The sequence below is a fragment of the Falco punctatus genome (genome assembly GCF_963210335.1).
Source record: "Falco punctatus genome assembly, chromosome: 7".
In the NCBI taxonomy this organism is placed as follows: domain Eukaryota; kingdom Metazoa; phylum Chordata; class Aves; order Falconiformes; family Falconidae; genus Falco; species Falco punctatus.
The window spans coordinates 25,006,561-25,030,308 of NC_137587.1; the positions used below are offsets into that span (position 1 = coordinate 25,006,561).

At 37.4% G+C, this 23,748-nt stretch overlaps 1 protein-coding gene across 22 annotated transcripts in view; it reads left to right on the top strand.

The window, feature by feature from the left end:
• The window catches only part of IFTAP (intraflagellar transport associated protein), a 48,652-nt gene that overhangs the window by 18,431 nt on the left and 6,473 nt on the right, over positions 1-23,748 (top strand). For 20 of the 22 annotated variants that reach the window (XM_080397532.1, XM_080397531.1, XM_080397519.1 and 17 more), the window contains 4 exons: positions 7,901-8,058; positions 9,501-9,572; positions 10,525-10,579; positions 17,761-17,891. In XM_080397532.1, coding sequence (XP_080253658.1) covers positions 7,901-8,058; positions 9,501-9,572; positions 10,525-10,579; positions 17,761-17,891 — 416 coding nt within the window. Of the gene's footprint in view, positions 1-7,872; positions 8,059-9,500; positions 9,573-10,524; positions 10,580-17,760; positions 17,892-23,748 lie in introns of all 22 variants that reach the window. The other 2 variants (XM_080397527.1, XM_080397528.1) reach the window with 2 other exon arrangements.

A 23,748-nucleotide genomic window follows, 5' to 3' on the forward strand; every position in this document is an offset into this window, starting at 1 on the left:
TTTGCCTTTAAAAGAAAAATCAGGCCTTTTGAAGATGCCTTAATGTCTTATCTATAATATCCAAAATTAAGCATTTTTAGAACTCTTGGGCTCTCTGACATTTTATTCATTTGGTCCCACCTACTGTAATCTTTTTATAATATTATTTGTTAGGAAAGGAATACTTTGTATGGAGGTGCCAGATGCTTTTAGTTATGTACAATTCACTTTTTTCTTACAGTGCTTATTTAGTTACGTGCCTAGCTCTGGATTCTTCTAGAATGCATACACAGGAGGTTTCCAAAATCAATTCTGTCCTGCTTTATTAGTATATCACTTGCTCTTTTAAAAGTGCTACCAACATGTGTATTTAATGTAGTTTCCTTGTACTGAGGGTGAACTTAAGCACATTTGTGGTTGCTTTGACTGTAAAAAAGAAAATAAACCCAAGTGTTAAAAACACAGTGCTTATTTAAGTAATAAGTTCAAATACATTCTCTTTCTTTTAGCTAAGGTTCAAAGTATGGCTTAATGTAGCCAAGACTTACGAAGAAGTGTGTAGTTCCTGTAGACTGAACTAATACTCTCCCATTAGTTACTATCTAATTTAAAGCTCTCCCTGAACTATCCCTCAAACACAACTTCTGAGATGTAACACTTTTTACATCCTGCAAAGGACAGTATAGAATTTCTGAAGCCATAACAAGTAGGCCTACCTTTATCAACTTCTGGAAGAAGTCTCCCAGCTTTTATATCCTGATACGCTCTCAAATTATAATTGCAAAATACTATCAGTTGTACAGCCTGCCTTTATGAAGCTGTTTTTTGCCCCCACTGCAAAACCACTATTGTTGGAATTAGAAATCTGATCTAGGATGGTGGCATTGCTTGGTAGTGATAGATATCACTTGAGTGCTGGTAGATATTACGAGGTGTAGCTCTCATAACAGGACTGTGCTGGTTAATATCAGCTGAGGATCTGCTCTAAGATTTCTGTCATGTCATTTTTTAAAGATAATTTTTTATCATCATCTGTTGGAAGAAGCAGGATTTTGCTCATGCAGGCTGCTGAAATGGTCAAGTGTACATTTACCTTGTTATTTAACTGACTGCATTATAGTACTCAAATGGGGAAGGTATCCAACAACAGCACTGTTGAACTGTGGAAGAGTAATAATTTTTTTTTAATGATTAGCTGGGGTGAATGTGATATAAACAGGAAATATTACCCCTTTTCTAACACTGACACTATGTAAAGCACAACAGAGATACAGATAAATGCCACATAAAACCAGAATATATAGGTTCCATTAAAGGAAAAAGGGTGAGATACTGATACAGTAAAGAACAGTTAAACTTTTGAAAATTAAGAGGTGAGTTAGTTTTGGAGAAGTATTGCTGTACATTAAGCTAAAGCAGGTATGTGAGATTGACTGAAACGTACTTGAGAGCAGCAGTCATTTGTCTTTCCCCAGAAGGAGCATATACAAGAAAAGGTCCTTTCCTGTCTGGTTTTCAAACATGCTACAGTAAGGGGAGTATCAAAAAATGTCAGTCAGAAGCAGTAATAGGTACTTAAGAATTTACACTTTTAAATCAGGTAGTCCCACTGAAGTTACTTGTCCCAGTCCATGGAATAATGTATTTATCTTAGCTGAGGACATGGTATGGTGAAATTTGCTTAGGAAATTGGCATTACTGAGAAAAGAATCAAACCCATACTACCGATTATAGTAAAAGTTGACCTTTTTTGAAGGAAAAAAAAAAAAAAGGTAAACTACTTTTTGCTGATTATTTGTAATTTAATTGGGGTAAGATCAAAGATGGTAGGGGAAAAGGCTGCACCTGCTGAATCTCTGTTCTGGTGAAAAGAGCAACGAATTCCATAGGCATGAGTGAGTTACATTGGAAAGAGGATTCAGCAGCAAGAATGCCCTTGTTAATTGGAGGTGAAGTACAGAAAGAGAAGACCACAATTTTTGACATATTGGACTTTCAAGAGATGTTAAAAATATTAATTTGCACACTTAGGCAGATAAGTTGTTATTTTCTCTGCTGTATAGATTGTTAATTGGACAGAAGAGTTCTGTTTGCTCGGTGCTACTGTGAGTTCAGCGTTGTTGAAATTAGTGAGGGTTTTTATTGAGTAAGATTAGAATGGGACTCTAGGAATTCAGATATCTAGGGGACAGGCAATTCAGATGCTGTGGGTTGGCAGATATGGTATGGTATATGTAGAACATCCACTGCCTTTTTGAGTGGCAACAGGAGGCTAGGCAGGATGCCCTAAGACTCTTAAAACAGCATGATGAAGTTTAGGGGCCTGAATTATGCCTGGATTGCTCTTACTTACAGACAGGCGTATAGGACCCTGACACTGAAATCCCCCAGCTATGGCTGTATGGGATACTTGGGCTTTTTGTCATGAAAAGGTGGACAAACTGCATTGATTTACAGAGATTTATTCGTTTAAACACATGGAAGCAGGAAGATAGCTTGAGAATGTTAATCAGAGAAGGTTTTGTAGGCTAAGTAACTTTAAAACACTACGTTCTGTTCTCAGCTGGGCAATATACAAGCAGAAGGAGACTGCAAGTTTTGATTGGGGTTACTGCAGAAAATCTGGGAGATGGTTTGATTGAATTATCAAAAAGAAATGAAGGCTTTAAAAATTACCTTCTCAACAGATTTGCTTTTTGGCCTTGAAATTTTTTTTCCCCTGTTACAGCTTGGCATTTAGGGTAAATGAACTCAGCACCATACAATGGTTTACATGTTTGCAAATAAGTAAATACAGGTACTCTACAGTCTGTTACTGATATTTTATGGAAACATTTCAGTGACAGGGTTTGGTCTTGTTTTAAAGTGTGGCTGTTGTGATGATGTGTTTGAAGAATGGAGATAGTGAATGAACATGAAATTCGTACTCATGACCTCTGTACAAGGCGGTTATTGTGCTACTATAAGTAAAATTACTTTCTGTTCAAGAGTCCTGCACAAAGTCACTGTATTATTTGAGTCCCAGGTTTTCCATCAAAACATAACTTGGAAGTGATTTAAGGGATTCACAGGCCTTCTGCTGGCCCTCAGTCCAGCGTTCTGAGGACGAAGAAGTACATTGGAACTTATAATAGTAGCTTTGCTGTGTTTTTTCTTTTGTTGTTTTTTTGGTTTTTTTTAATAGTTAAAGGGGCCCCTTTCTCATTTTTGTTTTTGGAATGAATTCATTCAGTTGAAAAAAGGTGGGAAATACCTGGTAGTTGGTATTGTTTTGTCCAGTGTATTATCCCATGCCAGGTTTTCTACAGTATGTTACTGATTGCTGTGTCTGGTCTGACTTTGAAATGTTTCACACCATGAGACTTTTGTCATTCTTCTGGGGCTACTATTTCATTTTAACAGATTTCTCTGACAGGAAGTTTTTCCTGATAATCCTGGTAGCTCTCCTCTCTGGCTTTGTGATAAGTGATTCCATTATTCTTTGAAATATACAGGGTGATCGGTGGACATTTCCAAAAGATTCCCTTCCAAACTGGAAGACAAAGATAATTTTAAGCAATAGATAGTGAGAGAGAGAAAAAAAAATTATCAAGGTGGATATACTTTCTGATAGAAATATGTTTCTGAAGTCTGCAACATACTTTTCAGTGACACACAATTATGATAGATACTACTCTTGAGAGACTCAGATTTACTTCTCTAGAGACCTAAGCTGGCTTGTTATTTCATTGTTAAGGTATAGACAATGGAATTTCTAAAAAGTTAGACTGAAAAACTGTCTGCAGAGTGAATATGTGAATCTTTCCATCATTTCAGCCTTCTTCTTCTGCTACTTTTTGTTGTGTTTGTACCCCTTATTTTGGACTTTGGTCACATATTGTAATGGCCAGTGTTGTACGTCTGGGTCTTGGCAGGTTGAGAACTGTGACTGTGAATAATGAGTCAATTATCACTTAGTCAGGGGGAAGGCAGAGCTATCCTCTTAGAAGCATATAGTAGCTTGAGTTGGAAGGAACCCATAAGGGTCATCGAGTCCAACTCCCTGCTCCTCACAGGACTACCTAAAACAGTATGTGGTAGATGATCATCTGTCATCCCAGGAAAGAAGAGTTCCATTTTTTGCAGTCTTGCTGGCTTGAATGTGAGCCTTCCTCCTTCCCCATCTCTTTCAAAAGCAAGGACATAAATGGTTGAATTTCAGAACACTGTCAAAGGAATACAGCTGTGATATTTCTCTGCAGATTGTAGTTTCTTTAAATTTAGAACAATTTATGTGTGTTGTTTTTAATATTTTTTAAGATCATGACTGCTACTGCTTCAAGAGAGCCAGTTATGTGATGCATGCATTGAGAAACTATAGGTGTCAGTAGTTATTTTGGACATCTGAAGGTGTATTTTACTGGCCTTGAGGGACTGTGCTTGAAGCGAGAAATGTAATGTTTGATTCACCTCCCTCCCTCCAATTATGTGGCATAGCCTCATTATGCACCTGGTTGCATAGCTGATACTCTGTCTGCAGCATGCATTTCACAGCTGCTTTAGGTTGCTTAGACTTTTTTCTTTTCCTTCTGAATTTTTCACTTGTCACGAATATAGTATCACATTGCAGTTGTGAATGTTTCATCAAGTGTAAGGTTTAGGATTCTATAACCAGTAACTCTGCAATGGTCTTAACCAGGAAAAATTTTCTGACAGAAGTTTATGACTGATCTCTTAGGAGATGGGATAGTGCTTCTTGCTGTAGACTGGGCTTGGTGAATGACACATAAATACTCATTTAATCTATCTAGCTTTTTAACTGTGACAACAGCTCAGCTGTCCAGAAAATAAATAACCTAATAAAATAGGTACAGTACAGTTTGTATGTACTGTTTAATTGTAATTGCCTAACTAGGTGTCATAGGTCTTTTGATGCTAAAAGTGATATTGTTTTGTTTGGAGAATTCAGAACCTGTATTTTGGAGATGATCTGGTATGCATCCCAGAGGAATGACCACAGTGGTATCCAAGATAGGCATGGGCTTGCTCACGAATATCATGTTTATTCAGAGCCTATCAGCTGTATGAATTATGTTGCTGATCATTCCAGTTCATGACACCTTTTGTCTCTCTGTTGATCAGGCTGAGAAAAACGTATGGCTTCCAGAAGCTTTTTCTCAGTTCTCAAAAGGCTTCTGATGTGCACAGGGAGGATACTGGGCCCTGAATCCCTGTTGTTACTCTATAGGTCTGTACATGTTTGGCTGAATAATTTCCTAATACGCACATACCCTAAAATACATTAATATCCTTCATGACTTGTCAGTCTTTAGCATAAAACTTGTAAATTCTTAGTATACAACAGGAAGTCCATCCTGTTTTACCACTGCAGTAACAAAAGATTGAAGCTTTTTGAGCTAGTCATCTAGTTCTTCCTAAAAAGTAGGGTGACAGTAAGAATATCTTCAGATAGTAGGTGACAGTTTTGCCTGTCAAGAGTTTAAGAGGGGGTTTCTTGTGCAGTAGTCCTTCATTTCCATGGCTTGAAAAAGTGTGTAGGAAGAAGAGATTGCCCATATGTACTTCTGTTTCCAAATGTTGCTTTAGGAAAGTATTTGCTAAAAAAGCAGGGAGAAGACACATGTATCAAGAGGCCTGGGATTTAGGAATTATTCAGAGGATCCATCTGTGGTCTGAGCATTAAAATGTTTGCTATATCGGTCTGTTTTGGTGCAATTTACTTTCTATGATCCTTGACTCTTATGAGTGTGGACTTCAGGTTATGTCCAGACTGCCAGCCCTTTCTGTGTGTCATAGTAACTGCAGCACAGAACTGTCCCTGGGGATTAATAACTCTTCGGTGGATGGCTCAATGTAGTAACCCCAAGGGCATCATTAAAACTCTCCACAAGAATTACTTCAATGCTTGTAACGTATAATTATGCTTTAGAAATGCATGACAGCTTTTCTTATTGTCACAACGCAGATTTTTCAAACTAAACCCAAGAAATTCTGTTAAATGAGCATTTATTTTTCATGAAGAACATGTGATGTGAAGTTCATTTGAATTGATTATCCTATAGCTGCTCCATATTTGATAATGGGACTTTTAAAATAAGAAGTCCTGGATTTTTATTTTGGCTATGATTTGCCTATTTTTTGCCGTGTTATAGGAAAAAACCTATTCAACATGGGTCAAAAATCCATACTTCCGTGCACATATTGTCCTGTTCTGTTATCAGCTCCTAGATCCAGTTTGTACTGTTGAGATTTCATTTGATGATCACCTAGCTGTACCCTAATTCTTCTGGCTGCTCTGTGCTCCATGGACCTGGCTGGTAGGACAGTCAGAAGCACTAATAGTTGTCTTTGCTCTTGTTGTCTGAGGAGTTGTTAAAGGTCTGAAAGATGTCACAAGCTATCATTGAAAGATTCAGTTCTGTTTCTGAATACTTCCCTGTTTTCAGTGAGGGCACAATTGGCCATGTCTGATGTATAAAATAAACATGAGAGAAGTTATTCCAATCTTCTGTCAATCCACTGGCAAAATATTTTTCCAATCCGTCTTTCAAGAGCAAAGGAACCCCCTAAGAGAACAACCCTTCTTGAACATTTGTATTTAATTTTTAATCTCAGGACCTAAAATTCTGGCAATTAAATATCACTGGCATACTTCTGTTTATTAGTCTGATCCCAATAAAAAATTATTTACTCACAAAATTTTCTCACCCAGTCAGATTGCTGATACAGGGAGGAAATCAAATTGGTAATAAGCTAAGTCAAGAGCATACTGTAGTTGTTAAACACTGAAAGCAGCAGTACCTAAAGAAATTAGCTCAAATGAGTTTTATTAACTAAAGATACAGGGGCTAGGTTATAGGACCTGTCAGCGCATTTCATCACGTAGTCCTGGACTGGTGGAGATTCTGACTGTGATGCCCTTGGAGATCCAAGAGCTTTGTGGGTGCTGGCCCTGGGCAGATTCGCAGCCACAGTATCAATACCAGTTCTGACAAGAACTACCAAGGCTTACTTCTATACTAGACAACATGGACATTTGCTCTAATGGTTGTGAGGTTCACACATGGGGCACATGTTTGGGCTGATAGTATAAACAGGGTGATACCAAGATACTGAGTTAGAAAATACAAGAATTACTTCAGTTTTGGACCAGATTGTTGCTGTACTATGATCAAAATCAGAGTCCTTCCTTGTGCTTGATAAGAAGGCACAGCATCAGATATGTATGTGAAGGAATATGTGCACTTGAAGTGCTTAAGATAGCAAGCGATTTTGTGAGCACAGATCCCGCATAAGCATAGTTGCTGAACTTTTAAAACTAGACATGCAAGTGTTGGGAGCGTGTGTTAGTGTGTTAGGGAATGTTTTTTTTTTGTTGTTTTAATTCTAAAACTGTACATCTAAAATAGCTCAACTGAGTGCATGCAGTTGCTATGGGTTTATAGTGTGCCACAAAGAAGAGACTCTCTTCATATGTGCAGGTGTTTTCAGTGCCAGATGAAGGCATGGGCACAAATGTGCCATTTTGTGCAGAATTCAGAGAGCATTTAAACAGTTTTAAAATAAAAACTAAGGTGTAATCTCACTTACTGTATTGCTTTATTGGGGTATTTTCACCTCTCAGGTTATTTTATCAAATTTTCTGTATATTGCATAGGCTTTTGAGACAATTAATTCTTCAGTATTGAGGAATAGGTGCACTTAAAGTTCAAACTGCATATTCAGTTTTATGATAAAGATTGCAGTACATGATGTATTATTCATGTATGTCTATGTATATTCATGTATTTCTATGGAGTACATGGAAATGCTGAGCATGAGAGGAAAAGTGAATGTGTAAAATAAGTCAATATTAGATCTAATGAATTTTGCGGTTTTCTTTTTCTTGGATAGTGCATTATGTTATCTGTTCTCCTTGCAGAGGAAGAAGGGAAGACAATTCAAGGAAGTAAAGTGGACTCCTTAAGAAATACTTTTTCTACTCCTGAATTATCAAATGGAAATAAACAAGATGGCCCACCTGAAAGGAGCAAAGACATTTGTGTGTCTCTTCCACCACAGATGCAAAATGAGAATGGGGTAATGAGTTAACATTTGTCCATGTGGACAAGCACCACATTTAAACAGATGAAAATATTGGGCAGTACACTATCCAAATGTTAGAGGCTAGTGGTATTTATCCCATCCAAGGCAAATATTTAAAATACTACCTAAGTGTGTAATGCTTACAGAGGCAACTGCAGGGATCACGTTTGGCAGTAGCATTTACTCTACTGAAGACCTGCCATAATCTGACCGATAAGTAAGGTGCCCTGCAAGGAAAGACCTTTGTAATGCTTTCACTAAAAACTGCAGTCAACAGCAGAGGTTGGCAAAAGGGAAAAAATCTTGAGAGAATGGAAGCCAGTATGCACATGTTTATTTTGTTTCTTGGGGATTTTAGCAAGTACTGAGTTCCGTGTTACTGAAGCTAGATTGGTTCAGCTATTTAAAGTAAACAGTAGGAAGGCTGGAGGGATTTTTAATCTTCTGAAACAGAGGAGATTAGGGATTTAATGTATTGGGACATTAATGTGGACATCATGTGGAGAGCGCGAGATGGAAATCTGAATCCATGTGTTAAGAACTTCCACCCTCCTGCCTGAATAACAGATAGCAAAGCTGTGGTCTAGCCTGTACTCAAAAATTCCCTTCATTAAACTTCTTATTAAAAAAGAAGTAGCAGGTCATTTTGTGTAATGCACAGAGCAGCAAACTGAAGTGCCTTCAAATGGCGGGCCTGCCGGGCCTCAGCCAAAGAGCACAAGTTGTCATTTTCCTCCCTGCTACCACGTACCTTTGAGGTGGAATCAAGCAAGGCTTTTAAAACAATCACATTCTGTCTGTCAATTGTGTAATAATAATGACAAGAATCTTTTTGCCGTTTTTCTCATGAATAATATGGTTGCCTCATTGGGGTAGGTTGCCTTTGGGCCTCTTACTTTAGCCACTTTGAATTGGCTTTCTGCCCCATAAAGCAATGTGCAATTTACATTATCGTTTGTTTAATGGAACATTTTAATACTTTGTTGCTACAGAAAAAAATGTTTCAAGCATAGCTGCACTGTTTTGTCACATTAGCAGTTTAAGAAACAAATACTGTAATAGTAGAATGCATCAGAGAAATGGCTAGTGTAGTAGCAGGAGGAGGCTGTAATGCAGTAAGTTGGCCACTATAACCTTAAACCTGCCCTGAGGAAAGAGGGAAAAAACTGCTATCAAAAACAGTGCTTCTGTTCTAAATGCTGCTTTTTAGACATGTTATGATTATTTGCTACTGTTGTTCCAGTTGGTTCAGTCTGGTTCTGTGTAGGATTTCAGCCGATTACCTGGATACATTCTGTTTTCAGGAGCATTGCATTCACTTTTTAAAAAAAAATTAATACACTGTAAAGGATCTGTATGTGTAAATCAGTAGGAGCTTTGATTGTGATTTTGGTTCTATTTCATGCATATAAGTATTTCTGCCTATATATCTACAGACAGTGGTGAATGAGAGTGGGAAAGCTGGTGGCTCTGATGGAAATAATTTCAGTCTGTCTGAAAGAGCGAAGGTGAGGTTTCGTTTGATTTTCTTCAGAGTGGGCATTGTGAGTGGAACATGACTGATTTTTGCTTTATTCATTTACAGAGTACTTGCAATTTGTTGATGTATTTGTTTCCCATCTGTGGGAAAGAAAGATGAGAGCATCACCATCCAAATTTTTTCCAAATGTTAATGAGTATGTACTTTTAAAGTGTAAGGGTTATGTAAGTGTTGATGAGAACGGGGTCAAATCATGTTGGAAAAATCATCTAAGTGTATCTCTAATAACTTTGTGGAAACACAGAGTACTACCTAGTGCATACAGTAAATCCTCCATGGTAACACTCTTTGCACATAGGCTGGAAAAGGCCTTTTACTCTCACCCTATTCACCTATTCAGAGGGCTACGTGAAACAAGAAATGTCTTTCCTTGTGGTGTGTTTTAGATAGTTTAGACCATTTTCAAGGGGTATTAGCCTGAAAAAACAGTAGTGCAGCGTCCCAGATGAAGTACCAAAAATTTAATAATTCTTGGCTTTTTTATTTCCCATTCAGTTTACCATTAGTATCAAAACAGAAGGATCAGGCTCTGCATAGCCCACAGCATTTATTGTCTCTGTGCCATATGCAGTGAGCCTGCAAGAATGCGGAGTAGCGTATCATTTAACTTCTTCTATGAGAATATTTTACTTCTCCATTTTGCCACCAAGTTCCTGAAAAAGTTGCCATATACCTTGAGCTTCTTTTCCATCACTGTAGTTGATATGCAGCAATTTTCACAGCAATTCTTTGCTTATATGTACAAGATTTTCCTTTGAGTTACACATTTCAAAGAAAATTCATATGATTTCTTGGAAAAATGCAGGAGACAATGGTAAAGGTGAAGCAGACAGTGCTTTTTTGTGTTTCTCTGGATTTTATTATAAGGAATGGAATTAATACATTTTAATCTGTTTTCTAAATTGTGTTTTTTATGGCAGGTGGACAAGTACTTAGATTTGGAAGATATAGACACAGGTGAAAAGACATGCTGTGGTAGGTTCCCCCACCCCTGCCTTCATATTCACTATCGTTGTCGGTCTTTGGTTGCAAGTGTATGGGCATTGTTTAAAGAACTGTTTCTCCTCTAAAAAAATGTTCTTCTTCAGTTCTATTGCTAGAAAATTCTCAAATTTCCCAAATTCTCCAAATTACTCATTTCCTCACTCTAAAAGGTAATGAGATAATAAATTATAAGGAATATTTATTATACTGTGTCCTGGTGAGTAGTTATTTTCTTTCAAGATTTTTTCAGAATTGCAGAACACTTCTTGTTAGCAACGTTTCTACATTTTTTTGCACTTTTATTTTGTACTGAAATTATTTTGATTACAAAAGTTTCTCCACAAAGTAACGTGAGTGCTAAGAGAGAGTTTGTTGTGGTTTAACCCCAGCTGGCAACTAAGAACCACACAGCTGCTTGCTTGCTCCCCCTGCCTCCCCAGGTGAGATGAGGAGGAAAAAGGTAAAACTTGAGGGTTGAGATAAGAACAATTTAATAATTGATATAAAATGAAATACAATAAAAATAACAACAACAATTGTAATGAAAAGGAGAGAGGGAGAGAGGAATATAATCCAAAAGGAAAAAAAGCCCAAAACACAACAAGTGATGCACACACGTGTGTTTTAACACACACGATTGCTCGGTACCAGCCAGTCCCCGAGCAGTGATCACAAAGCCCTGGCCAACTCCCTCCAGTATACATACTCAGCATGATGTTCTATGGTGTGGAATATCCCTTTGGCTGGTTTGGGTCAGCTGTCCTGGCTGCATCCCCTCCCAGACTTTTGTGTCCCTCCAGTCTTCTCTCTGGAAGGGCCTAAGAAACTGAAGAGTCCTTGGCTTGGTATAAACATTACCTAGCAACAGCTAAAAACATCAGTGTGTTATCAACATTATTGTCATACTAAATCCAAAATGCAGCATTGTACCAGCTACTGCAAAGAAAATTAACTCTATCCCAGCTGAAACCAGGACAGAGTTCTATAAAGTGGAAATATTTAATGAAAATTTTGTCCCTACCTGTTAAAATGACTTCATCCTGGGCTTTAAATAGGTGAGACTAGTTTTGAATTCACAGTGAAGTTCTTTAAGAATTCAAATGATGAGCATTTTGAATTGTGTTGAACTGTTCCATACTCTCCCACCTCTAAAAAGTAAATAGAAACCTAGTGTCTGTATTTGTCTATCATAGCTGCTTGTGTCGTCATTATTACCACCAGAATTGATGACCTTTTAGTGATTAATTTCATTTTCCTCATCTATACCTGTGACTGCACAAAGAAACTAAGCCACAAATTTCAAGGGATTTGTCTAAGGTCACTGAAAGAAGCTGTTACAGAGCAGGACTTTGGTCCTTCGTTCCTTGGTTATTTCCATTTGATTAATCTGTTAAAGATTTGATTAGTCTTTCCTTTCTATATGTGCAGAATTCCTGTGAAGTCAGAGGGCTTAGGGACTTCCAGTTGATTTAATATTTGGAGCTTGGCTGTTAACTGACAATAAAATAATAAACCAACGTAAGTCAGGTTTACAGCAAATATTCTTTCTCCAACCTGGGATTTTCAGGAAGGAGGTAGTAAGGTAGCAGTCCTGTATCAAGCACAGACATCAAAGATTTCTTTTGAGTGCAGTGTTCACGTGTGCCCATTTTTCCCTTTGTAGGACATTGTTCTGTGTTTATGTCTTTTAATATATATTAAAAAAAAAAGTGGGGCTTACCGGTGGAAGCCTAAGCACACATTTCACTTGTACCATAATGAAATGAGAGTTGTCTCTGTCTAGTTCATGGATGCAGTATTAGATATCTCTAGTTCAAAACAGGCCACAAATTGGATGATGAGAAATAAGCTCGACACTAAAATACCAAGCAGGGCTGTGAGGGAAGAAGAGCTCTGCCAGAGCCTGGAGATAGCTTACCACTTTCTGGACCATGCCAGACGTTGTCTTTCTCCAGGCTTTTCAGTCATTTCTCTGCAGTTGTGTGTGTGCAAGTGTAAATGTTAATCACATATGTTTAGAAACCTCTAGTAAAACAGACTGCATTTGAACAAGATAATTACAAAAATGATCATCTGCTTGTACTGTCTGCATAGCACTTTATCCAAGCCACATTGGGAAAACCTTTCAGTTAGTTCTTTTATTGGTGATTATAAAAATAATAAATATAACATTATACCATCACCACTGTAGATTATCAGTGTTCTGACTACTTGCTTTTTATGTGACATTTGATTTGGCTTTCAATCTCTGCTGTCCTCAGCACTTCCCATGAGACAGCATCCCCTGCACAAACTCCCTGCACAGTCTGCCTAAATGCAGAAAGAAGCCGTATCAACTCTGAAGCAATCAACAGCAATCAACAGTGCTCACTGACATTAAGCATTTTGATTGTATTGTATAACATCAAAACACTTCATAGCCAGAAGCTGATTATTACTTGTAAACCCTGTAAGGAAAGTGAACAGCTTCCAAATTTCTATCTGCGCTATCCACAGCCTGGGTCTGGCCCAGGGCTTCTTCAGTGGAGGTAGTTGTTGAGTCAAGATGAAGAATTTCCCTTTGACTCCTAAGTGCAGAAAATAGGACTTACAGTTTGATAGTGTCTTACGTGTCAAAATCCACTTGATAAGCTTCATAATAAGGGAGGTAAAATCTTACTCCTGTGAAAACCATAGCAACAAAATGCAAAATAAAATATAAAATGGTATTGTTTCCATTGTTTGTAATAATAAAATAATATAAAACAATATCCTTATTGAACACCTTAATAAAGGATTATTTCTGAAGAATTCCAGTTATTTTTTAAGAGAGGCAAAGTGTTACACAAATTTGAAAGACAATCTGCTGCTGGCCTTTTAAAATGCTGCCACTTGTATGTCAGAACAGATAGATTTAAGACTTTGTATTGGCAAAATAAGCTAGGACACCCACTAAAAAATACTATTCCTTGCTAGTATAACTACAAGCAGCTTTTATCTCTACTTGTTACTGGCAACAGTTCAGTATATCTGTACTTCATTTAGCTTTAAAGGGCAGATCAGTTAGCTGAGTTAGCAACGGTACATTAATACAATAAATATTCACACTTAAGGGGAAGTGGCTCAAAGCTGAGAGTGTGAGAAGTGTGACAGAAAATAGGCATTAAAACTTCCCATCTGAACCAGTGCTTCTTGGGAGATGTCCTGGAAGAATCATTCTAGTTTATTTTTTTCCAATTTATTTTTCTAAGTCCAATGTATTTTAAGGTGTGAATGAATACAGCTGCTTACAAAAAAGCCCAAAAAGCAGCCCGTAGATTTGGCCAGTATGCAAATTTCATTGTAGCTGTTTTCATTAGACAGCACTGGGCTGAAAGTCTGAAACCAGGGCAGTGTTTTGCGTTGTGGGAGTTTGGCACAGTAAACCATGATTGGCAAAGTAAAATTGCTGCCTTAAACCATACCTTTAATGCATCGTGTAGAGACAGCATGTGTATGGTGGACAGTTTAATCGTTCTTTCTCACTGAATTCAATCTGTAACTGTAAGTAGCTTAAGGCAACAATAGAGATGATCAGGCTTTCTCCAGGGGTGGAGGGAGGATGCCTACTACCTAAGTTTTGGCAACAGAATTCCTTCCAGGACTGGTGACAAATCACTTGCTGCAGGGCTCGAAGGATAGTTAGGTAATAATAGGTAATATTTGTATGAAGTTCAAAATATGTAAAAAGCATGTCTAGAGACCTTGAGTATGCTATTTTTTAAATACAAGAGAAAATTAAAATAGGACTAATTAAATGTATGTGTGAGGCTGCGTAAGCAAGGATATCAGAGTGTCATCCTAATCCAGCTTGGAGCCCTGATGCACCATAAACTTGTCTTTTCAAGGTCTCAGTTCTCTGTAACCCCACAGAGGCTGTGGAGAACCCAGGTGACTCAGTTACTTTGAAGCTGGGGCCAAGCATAACTATTGGATTATTTAAATAATTCTTTAGGCAAATTGTATCAATATTTATCATTTTCCATAATCTATGCCTTTGCATTCATATTTATATTTTGAGCCTATATTTACACCCAGAAAAATCAGGTTGAGGAATAGGATTCAGAGTTAAATTATGTGGATTTTTTCAAGTATGGGGCTCTCCTCAACTGGTGAATCTCTTTTTCTCTCCTCCAGTCTCTGCAATCCATTTAACACTGCCTCGAGATGATTTCACACTAGGCAGCTCTTCGGAGCTAACAGTTTGAAAATCAGAGGAGCCAGCAAAATTAAGCTTTTAAACTTTTTTTTCATTGTCACTACCTCCTTCCTCAGCTCCCCATCAACAGCGTTTTTTTGTGAAATGTAGTGTCTGAAAGTGGTAAAACCTGTGTTAGTGTATGTATAGCTGGGCATCATTTGGCTACAGTAAAGCTAAAGATTTAGACAAGACTCTGAATTTCTTCACTTTTAAAAGTTCAAATCAGGTTTGTGTCAATAGATTATTTTTTCTTTTTTTCTATACTTCTAATTAATATGCATGGAATGAGCAAGAAACCCCAACTCAGCAGTGTTCACCGATTTATTAATCACTTTCTGTGGGTCTGTCATGGCAGGGTGTGTGTATGTGGATGGACAGGACTAAAAAGAAGAGAATTGCTCAGGTTCCAAATATGCCCTCATTAAAGTATGCTGGACATGAGTAAAAGCATTTGAGTTCGCTGCTGTATCATCCAGGAAGTTGATTCATCATGGTCTAAGAGATGCATTTCAAAATCTCTTCTCAGATTTTTTTATGTTATTGCCTGCTTAGTTGTCGCTATATGTGGTGCCGTTGGCAGTATCCAAGGCTTTCCTGTTGCTAATTAATCACCTCCACAGAGAACATAATTAGCAGCTTAATTAGGATCATCATCCACGAGTGCTGTAGCATCAGCCTAAACCAGCTGTGAGGTACTGGCTAGAGCTTACAATAGCCTACAGTTCCTTTGGGAGCTCCCACTGAGAAGGAGGACTGTCAAAACTCCCTAATTTTTCTCTCTGAAGCATTTTCTTGATTAAACATTATCAGGGAAAGCAGCATTTACCGATTAGACTTTCATGTGCTGTCACACAGCCAGGATAGAGAGACAAAGCTCATTTCTGGCATGTCTACTGGCAAACAAAGGTTGATTACCACTTTCTTATGGGATGATTGAAGAGAATTTGAAACATTGTTTGCATTACTAATGAGCCTTAAAATAGTGGAACTGACATTCTGAATATGACAAACACTTCTTGCTAAAAGCAAAAATAAATTTCCTTCTGTTGTCCTAATTTTTAAGAGTTGTCTTCCTGAGCCATTGCCAGACTGTTGCGTAACAGTGCTTCCTCCTCATCTTCTCTCTGTGGATTGGTCTGTAGCAGGGGGTAGGAAGGTCTTAGTACGGAAATAATCAGTGTTTATACCAGTAGGTGATACAAACCTCCTGATGCCCAGGCTTTCCTTCCTTCAGTGTGGGTATATATTTAGGGTGCAAATTTGAAACAATAGCAGATGCTTGCTGTTGGCTTTAAATGAACTTTCACATCTTCCTTCTGTCCTACAAATAGTTTTGACCCAAGTTATGAAAGATCAAAAAAAGCAGTTGCAGAGCACGTGAAGGCAGGCATAGCATATATACCTGTGGACTGCACTGTTCTTTTCAGAAAGTTTTTGCGTATAACTGATGCAGAATAAGATCAGGTGCTATGCTGAGAACGAGTACTGAAAATGCATAGATGACTAGAGACAGGTATAACCAACCAAGAGAATACAGATGAAAGTGAAACCACTTACATGTGAATCATGAACCAAAAGACAAAAATCCAGGATTGAGATACCCAAGGGAATGATACCCATCTCTTTTTTAAAGAACATTCTACTTTACAAGTCCAAAGCCCTGTTGGCTTTGAAATAGTACACAATTCCCAGAAAAAAACTAAATGAAGAATTTGATTATGGATTTTTTACAAAGGCCTAGCTAGGAAATCATTATTGTCAAATGCAGATTTACAGGAGAATGAGAGGTCATTAACTCCATTACTGTGGTAAAAATGTGCAGGAAGAGATAAATATCCACTTCTTCCTTCTCACCCTGGATCTATGTACCCTTTTATTGGTTCTGTTAACTAACATTTAAGCAATGCTAAGAAAATTTCTTCTGAGATTTCAAGAAGAAATCAAGGTACTAAAATGTAGTATAAAGCTGTAAAGAAACTTGTGTATCAGCTAGAAAATACAGTAGGTAGATTTACATAATCCTTCCACTAAATTACAAGACATATGGTCCCCTTAAGTTCCTTCATAAAAACATCACGGGGACAAGATGGACACATCTGTGCTGTAGCAGAGCCAAGACTGATTCATGTTAAAAGATATTTCTAAATCTAAGGCATATCCTTCTGAGCTGTCACAGAGAACAAATCCAGTATGAATGTTTTGCTTAAGCATGTAAAGCAAAAGTGATTCAGAAAGTCTGTGCATTTGTGAACTGTGGACCAAATCCTGCCTGTGTCAAAAGGTTACATGTTGCTGTGTCCTGGATATAGGGAAGTCCTTTCAGGTACCTCTTTTTGGAAAGCTCAGGGAGGAACAAACACCTGTAAAATATCCATGGACAAGAGAGTTGTCTGGCACATTAGTGGGGAATATTAGTACTTCTACCAGGTATTTTTACCTAATGTTTCATGTTAAGATGCTTTGCAAATATTATTTATGCCCAACGTACAAGTGGTGAAACTAAACTAGTAAAAGAGAGCTGAATGAGACTGCCCAGCTAATCAGTGTCAAGACCAGTATTCAGTCTGGTGTTTTATAACTTGTACTGCAGAAATCTCTGCTCAGGACCTTCTTTCTTTGTTATGAAAGACATTAATCACAGGTGTTCTCTTGAGTTTAGGAGCGTATACATCCAGATTTTTAATTCAGAGTCCTCAAGAAAGCAGAGCTACCTGTCTGTTTTCAACCAAGTTTGATTTTTCCTTAGTATAGTACATTTTATTATCTAGATTTTAGCTCAGGACTGTATGGGTGTTTTAAAGATAGCTGCCTGTATTATATGTTATGCAACAACAAGTACAGCACACTTTGACTAACAAGCTTCTGCCTGTGTCTGAGCACTACAGAATTTTACATGGGATTTTGCTAATTTATACATTGAATGAAAGGTTAAAGTTGGCTATTTTTTATTCAGCAGAGTCATTAGTTCTCCCAGGGGAGGTGGAAGAGACAGTGACTTACTGTACACCCTTTTTTGATAAGCCTATTCAACCAAAGTTCAGAACCTTGTCAGTTCCACAGCTGTCGGACAGCAAAGGCCAAGAGGTATGAGGTCAGATTTATTTATTTAAACACTTGGGGTTGGGGTGGGTTTTTTTCACCTGTTGGCTTCTAATGTTGTTACAACAAGAACAGAAAGGTATGGATGGAGTGTGTGGATCTTCTATGAGTTAACTAGTCACATTATTCATTTTTAAATTAATAATGAGTTCTTAAGGACATTAAGACTTGAGATAAACACTCTAACAGAAAGGTACTATTTTGTCTTGCACGCTGCTACTATATAATCTACATTTTCAAAATGTGTACTTCAATACTTAAAAATGTGTGTGAGCTTTTTCATATTTAATTGGTGTAACTCACAGAATGTTCAGGTAAACTCTTGCGCTTCCTGACCTTTTAACAAGTTGTTACTCGGGCCATTTAATTTCCTAGTGATCTCATGATCTTACAACATCCTGCAGTTCTCATTGGGCTGAATATAGGAACCATCTTCTGCAACAAGGAGGTAGGGAATGATCCCTTTAACTTGATATTTAAAAGAAAAAAAGGTTTTAGAATGTATTGTGATCAGAATTGGGATTTTTCCTCTTGGAAATTAGTAGTAGCTAGATGCTGCTGAGGATCTGCATTGTCTAAGTCTGGTGTAGAGAGGTTTGCACTATACAGTCTGAGTCTTTTAATCAGACTCAATCAATAGAGGCTTTAATTTAGAATTGCCATTTTCCCCCAGAATTTCTGTTCTTTTCAAACTGGAACAGAAGGTGTGGATTGCTCACAGGCTTATTTTAAGTCATTAAGCTTCCTATCCAAATAGTCAGTGTGAGCATTAACTTTTGGGGATGTTTCTATTACAGAGAATTCTTCGCCACTTTTTTTCCCCTGCTTGATCATTGTAATAGAGGCTGAAGTTGGCTTCCAGCTAAAATGGGCCGGTTTTGATAGTTTCATGTGCTTATTGATGTCCCATGAGACTTAAATCAAGTTTATAAATGATGCGTGACCAATGAAGGTTTGATATTATAGCAGTGCATATGGTGCCTCCTTTCCTGAGCTCAATTGTGTTTAGTTCTTTGCAATAAACTCTTTACTATAAGGAACAAGTCTGCTTTGGGAAAAAGTAAATGTTCTAAAATGACCTTTCAAGCTTTAATACCCACCATTCTGTGAATAACAATACTCACACTTTTCCCTAAGGATTGACATAATTTGAGGTTTTTGCCTTGAGAAATATCCATTGGCACACACACAAAAAAAACCTAGAATGAGCTTTTATGGTTTTCTCATTTGGTAACTTCTGTATAAAACTAAAGAAGGAGAGTTGCAGCAGCCTGCAGTGTTCCTAAAGGATTGCATATGACTCTTTAAACTATAATTCATGAAAAATAGATGAAGAACCTACTGCATGCAGAATTGATTTCCATTTCAGGAAAAGTTGGGTTTTGAAAGAGAAACTGTGTATTATTATGTTGGTTAAGGGTTGCTGCATTTTTCAAAAAAAAAAAAGGCTTACGATTTTTAGAGCTGTTTGCTTGGTGCCAGGTTACTCAGGATGAAGGCAGTCTTTCCCCCAAGTTATACACGTATTTGTGCCTTCATTTAGATAATGTAACTGGCCTGATTTTTAGAACTGTCAAGACTGAGCAGGTCCATTTTAAAATCCCTCAGTGCTTCAGATTGTCATTGCCTTGAAAATTAAGTCTTGCATTGCTTATGGAGGACTAGTTTAAAAAAAAGATTTTCCCTGGAGACATCCCTGCTTTGAAGTGAGACTGTTCTCTGTCCATCAAAACAAATCTGTTAGAGAAGGGCAACTTAATGTGGCTGCCTAATCGCTTTTTCATAGAGAATGGAAAACCATTCCTTATGAAAAAATAAAGAAGTTTAATAGTGCAATGTAAGATGTCAAATGTCTATGCTATGGGCATATTTTTGAAGGACTTTAGGGGAAGGTGTGTATCTCTGAATGTATTGCTAGGGAACGTTTGAAAAAAGAAGCTCTGCAAAGACCCAGTATATAACTTGGCTAACTGTTAAAGAACAACTTGTCTCCCTGAAAATATTTTTTGGTCAAAAGCTGTTGATAAGAGGCTAAGTAAATGACACAGAAAATTATTTATGTTGTCCATCAGTGTTGCTTCATCTTTCTTTCCTGGGTTTAGACATAAATATATTCCTGGATTTCAATATCAACAGTGCAGCATACATGACCCCCCTCAGGCCACTGCAAATTGAAACAACATTCATTCCATGGCTGAAGTACATTATCATAGAACATTCACCTTCCCTACCCATATATTTATTCTTTCCTTTATTTCTACTTAATGCTTTCTTTCATAAAAGACATCATAGTTTTTTTAATTAACAATATGTCCTAATGTCTGTTTCGTAGGGTCTTTACTTGTTCTTATTTCTCCCCTTGCATACATATGAGTACATCTGAATGATTATTTTCCATCCACTCAACTATAAACATGCATTCAAAGTGGGGTTCATCTCACCTAACTTCAGCTTTAAATGTAGTCTAATTTAATAGAATTCATCAAGAAAGGGAGATAAACACTTCCAGAAAGTGATTCGTCCCACTTGCTGTAAGCATTTTTCCTAAGTTGTGGTGTGTATCCATCCATAGGCTTACTTTTGGGCTGGGTCTTTTTTAGCTAATTGACTATCTTAATCTAGAAGCCCAGTTTTTACATGGTTGGGATCAGGAAAGATGAATTCTGCCCTTCTATTCTCCTTTGTTTGTCCTTAGTTTGAGCATTCAAATAACTGTTTACCATGCCTATCATTTTATCTTTATCTGTGGAATGGCAGCATCTGTCACCTAAAATACCGCTTCCATTGAGTTCCTTTGATTTAAGGTTTTACTGATGGGCCTTTGCTAAGTGCTGTGCATAATTGCAATAAGAACAAGGAAGAACTTAAAGACAGGTTTGACTGAGTGAAAGAAGGTGAAAGAATTACATCTTCTCAGAGGCCAGTAAAGACACAAAGATTGAGTGACTTGTCCAGAATGATGAAGCAGAAGTGGAAAATTGGTCAAGATTTATTGGCTCCCACTCCAGTGCCCCAAACTCAAGACTAACTTTTTTTTTCTCCCAAGTACCCCAGTATATATTAAGCTTGTATGAGATAATAGCATATATTCCTCCCCCTCCTCCCTTTTTTACTTATTGTTATTGAACTATTATATTGAAGTAGTAAGTTTTCCCTTCAGTATACAATGAAATCATTGGTGAGTGTATGTGCATCTTTTTCATAATTTGAATGAGTGGAATCATGGAGTGCCATAATTACACAGAAATAAAGGTTTTAGAAGGGCAGAGACAAGCTATTCAGTTAACTGTAACTTCACATGGATTAATAAAAAGAACTAAGTTGCCAATTATTAATAGACTTGAAAGTCTCAAATTTAAGGTATTTTATTTGCAACATTACTTTGTAAAGCAGCCTCTAGCAAAATGCTTCAGTTATTAATACGAATATTACATTCTTTTCCCCTTTAATTTGGACATGGAGGAACTGTAAATGAAAATGATTTTTTTCTTCAGAGAGTAAATCACAGGAGCAATCTTAAGCAAACTGGCAGTTTTCTAATAGAGCAAAATTCTGTTCCCAGAGAGCTCTCAAAAAGATTTCAATTAGATGTTAAATTAGACACCTGAAATTCACGTATTTCTCTCAGCTCCTTAGGCAAAAATAACAAGATAATAACTTGATCAGCTCAGAGGATTCAGTGTTCTATAGCAAAATGTCTCCCTTTTGAAATAGATCAAAATTGCAGTTTGCAGTATAAAAATTTTAGATTGCTTTGTCTGGAAGGTTGAAGTGGATGGCTTCTTGGGATAAGGAGCAAAAAAAAAAAGAATCCCTAGTGCTTTGAGTACTTGTTGAGAGATGAAGCACGCTGATAAATATACAATAACAATATGAATATACTTTTCAAATGTGCAACGAGTGGGTACCAGAAAAATTGTTAACAGTATAGTTAGGTATGTTCTATTCTGGCATCTAATTTCAGTTAGCATTTTGGGATCAAGTGTTTTAAATTAAAATTTTTCAGGTATTTCTCTGCATCTGCGTAAAATGTTCCCGGAATGACATGAAGGTCAGCACAAGGGCATAGTGAATGTGTGTATACTTTCCATAACAGTTGACAGAGGAAGAAGAGGTTTGTTTTTGTAGAATCCCTCTGAAGGCTTACTGTAATTTAAACTCTTCTTAGCTTAGTTACCTACAGATGTGGTAACAAATATTGTTACAACTAAACTAACTGAAAAATATTTGCACCTTGCATCATATTTTAGAAGAGCGTTTTGGATTTCTGCAAAGGAAAGACAGGTAGTAATGAACCCTGGTTACTGGTGCCAGTTGTTACCCAGTTGCTGGTACCCTTACTGGTGTGGAATTTTAGGAGACTTTCCCTGGGGAAAAGATGAAAGTGGATGTGAATATGGTGAGGAGGTCAAGGAGTTGACCTTAGCCGTAATGGAAAAGAGAGCTTGTGTGCAGGCTTTGTCTCATGTAAACGTTTCTTGAATGCACTGTCTATAAAAGTTAATGATGGTTTACCTGGGATAGTCTATGGACATAAGCAAGATAATCTTTGCATGCAGAATGAATACCATTTTCTAAACCACCTCTAGTTTTCTTATATATAAATGTCTATTGTCTACAGGTCAGCATCTAGGATGATTTATATGCTTCAACATCTGTTGAAGCCAGTGTAAGCCAGATCCCTTGAACATTAAGCAATACAGATGACTAATGTTACAAAACCAGAAAAAATATTTCCTGATGAATCAGGCAATATTACAGTTTATTAATAAAAGATGTAGATACTGGCAAGATGCTGGCTGCCATGTCTGTTGGGTACCTGGCCACTGGAGAGGAATCCAGCTACCACTTCTCTGACTTATCATTGGATGGCATTACCTGTGTCAATGCAACTTCTTACAAAATGTTACCAGAACTTGTGTGGGATACTGTGCCTCCTAAACTAAGTGGTGACCATAAGATACTAAGTGTTCTTCCTCCCTTTCAGCAAAACAAATTCTTCAAATATGTCCATAGTCATTGGCTTCATTGAGGTTTCATCAGAAGTTTGGAAAAATAAGCATGTATTTAGTTTTATTGATTTGATACTGAAGTACTTACATCTTTGAAACTCAGAGCACTTGTGGAGATGTGCTGTTTGTCATAGTTGAAATTTCTAGGCGTTTTATGTTAACTTCTCAAAGGATAGGAGGCATTCCTGTACAGTTTGGGCAGTGAGGATGTGTCTCCTGTATAGCTCTGGAATTAATTTTATGTAACTGCTTACCATAAACCTTTTGTGTCATGGTCCCCTGCAGTTCCTTATCAGTGTGCAGCCTGCCATAGTTGCTTGTTTTCATTATTTTATTTAATAGGCAGAGTGTTCTAAGGTATTTTACCAAGAAGCAATATAGAAATGCTGTACACTGTGTCAACAAAGCAAATATTGGCAAATGCTGTAAGACTTTTATGTTCATCATGCAAGAAATCCAAACCAGCCAATTGTGTATTTCTGTGATGGTGAGAAGAAATTATTAGAATCTCAAAATTGATTATGTGTCATTTTTCTCATTCCAGGAATTTCCTTTGCTGGAACTGTGTTCTGGGAAGCATGTTACATTAGTATCAGATGCATGTGCGCTGAAGTTTTATGTGATACTAGCCCAGATTTTAAGGATATGGAATCTGTCTTTGAAATTTAACGTAGCTGTACATAACTTGTCCGTATTCCCACAATCCTGCCACTACAAGTGGCAGGAATGTAATAGATGTGTGCAAGGGTGGTTTTTAGATTCCTTGCCTTGAGCAAAATTAGCTAATGATATTCATTCAGATACAGTACAGTACAAATGGGGCACATTAA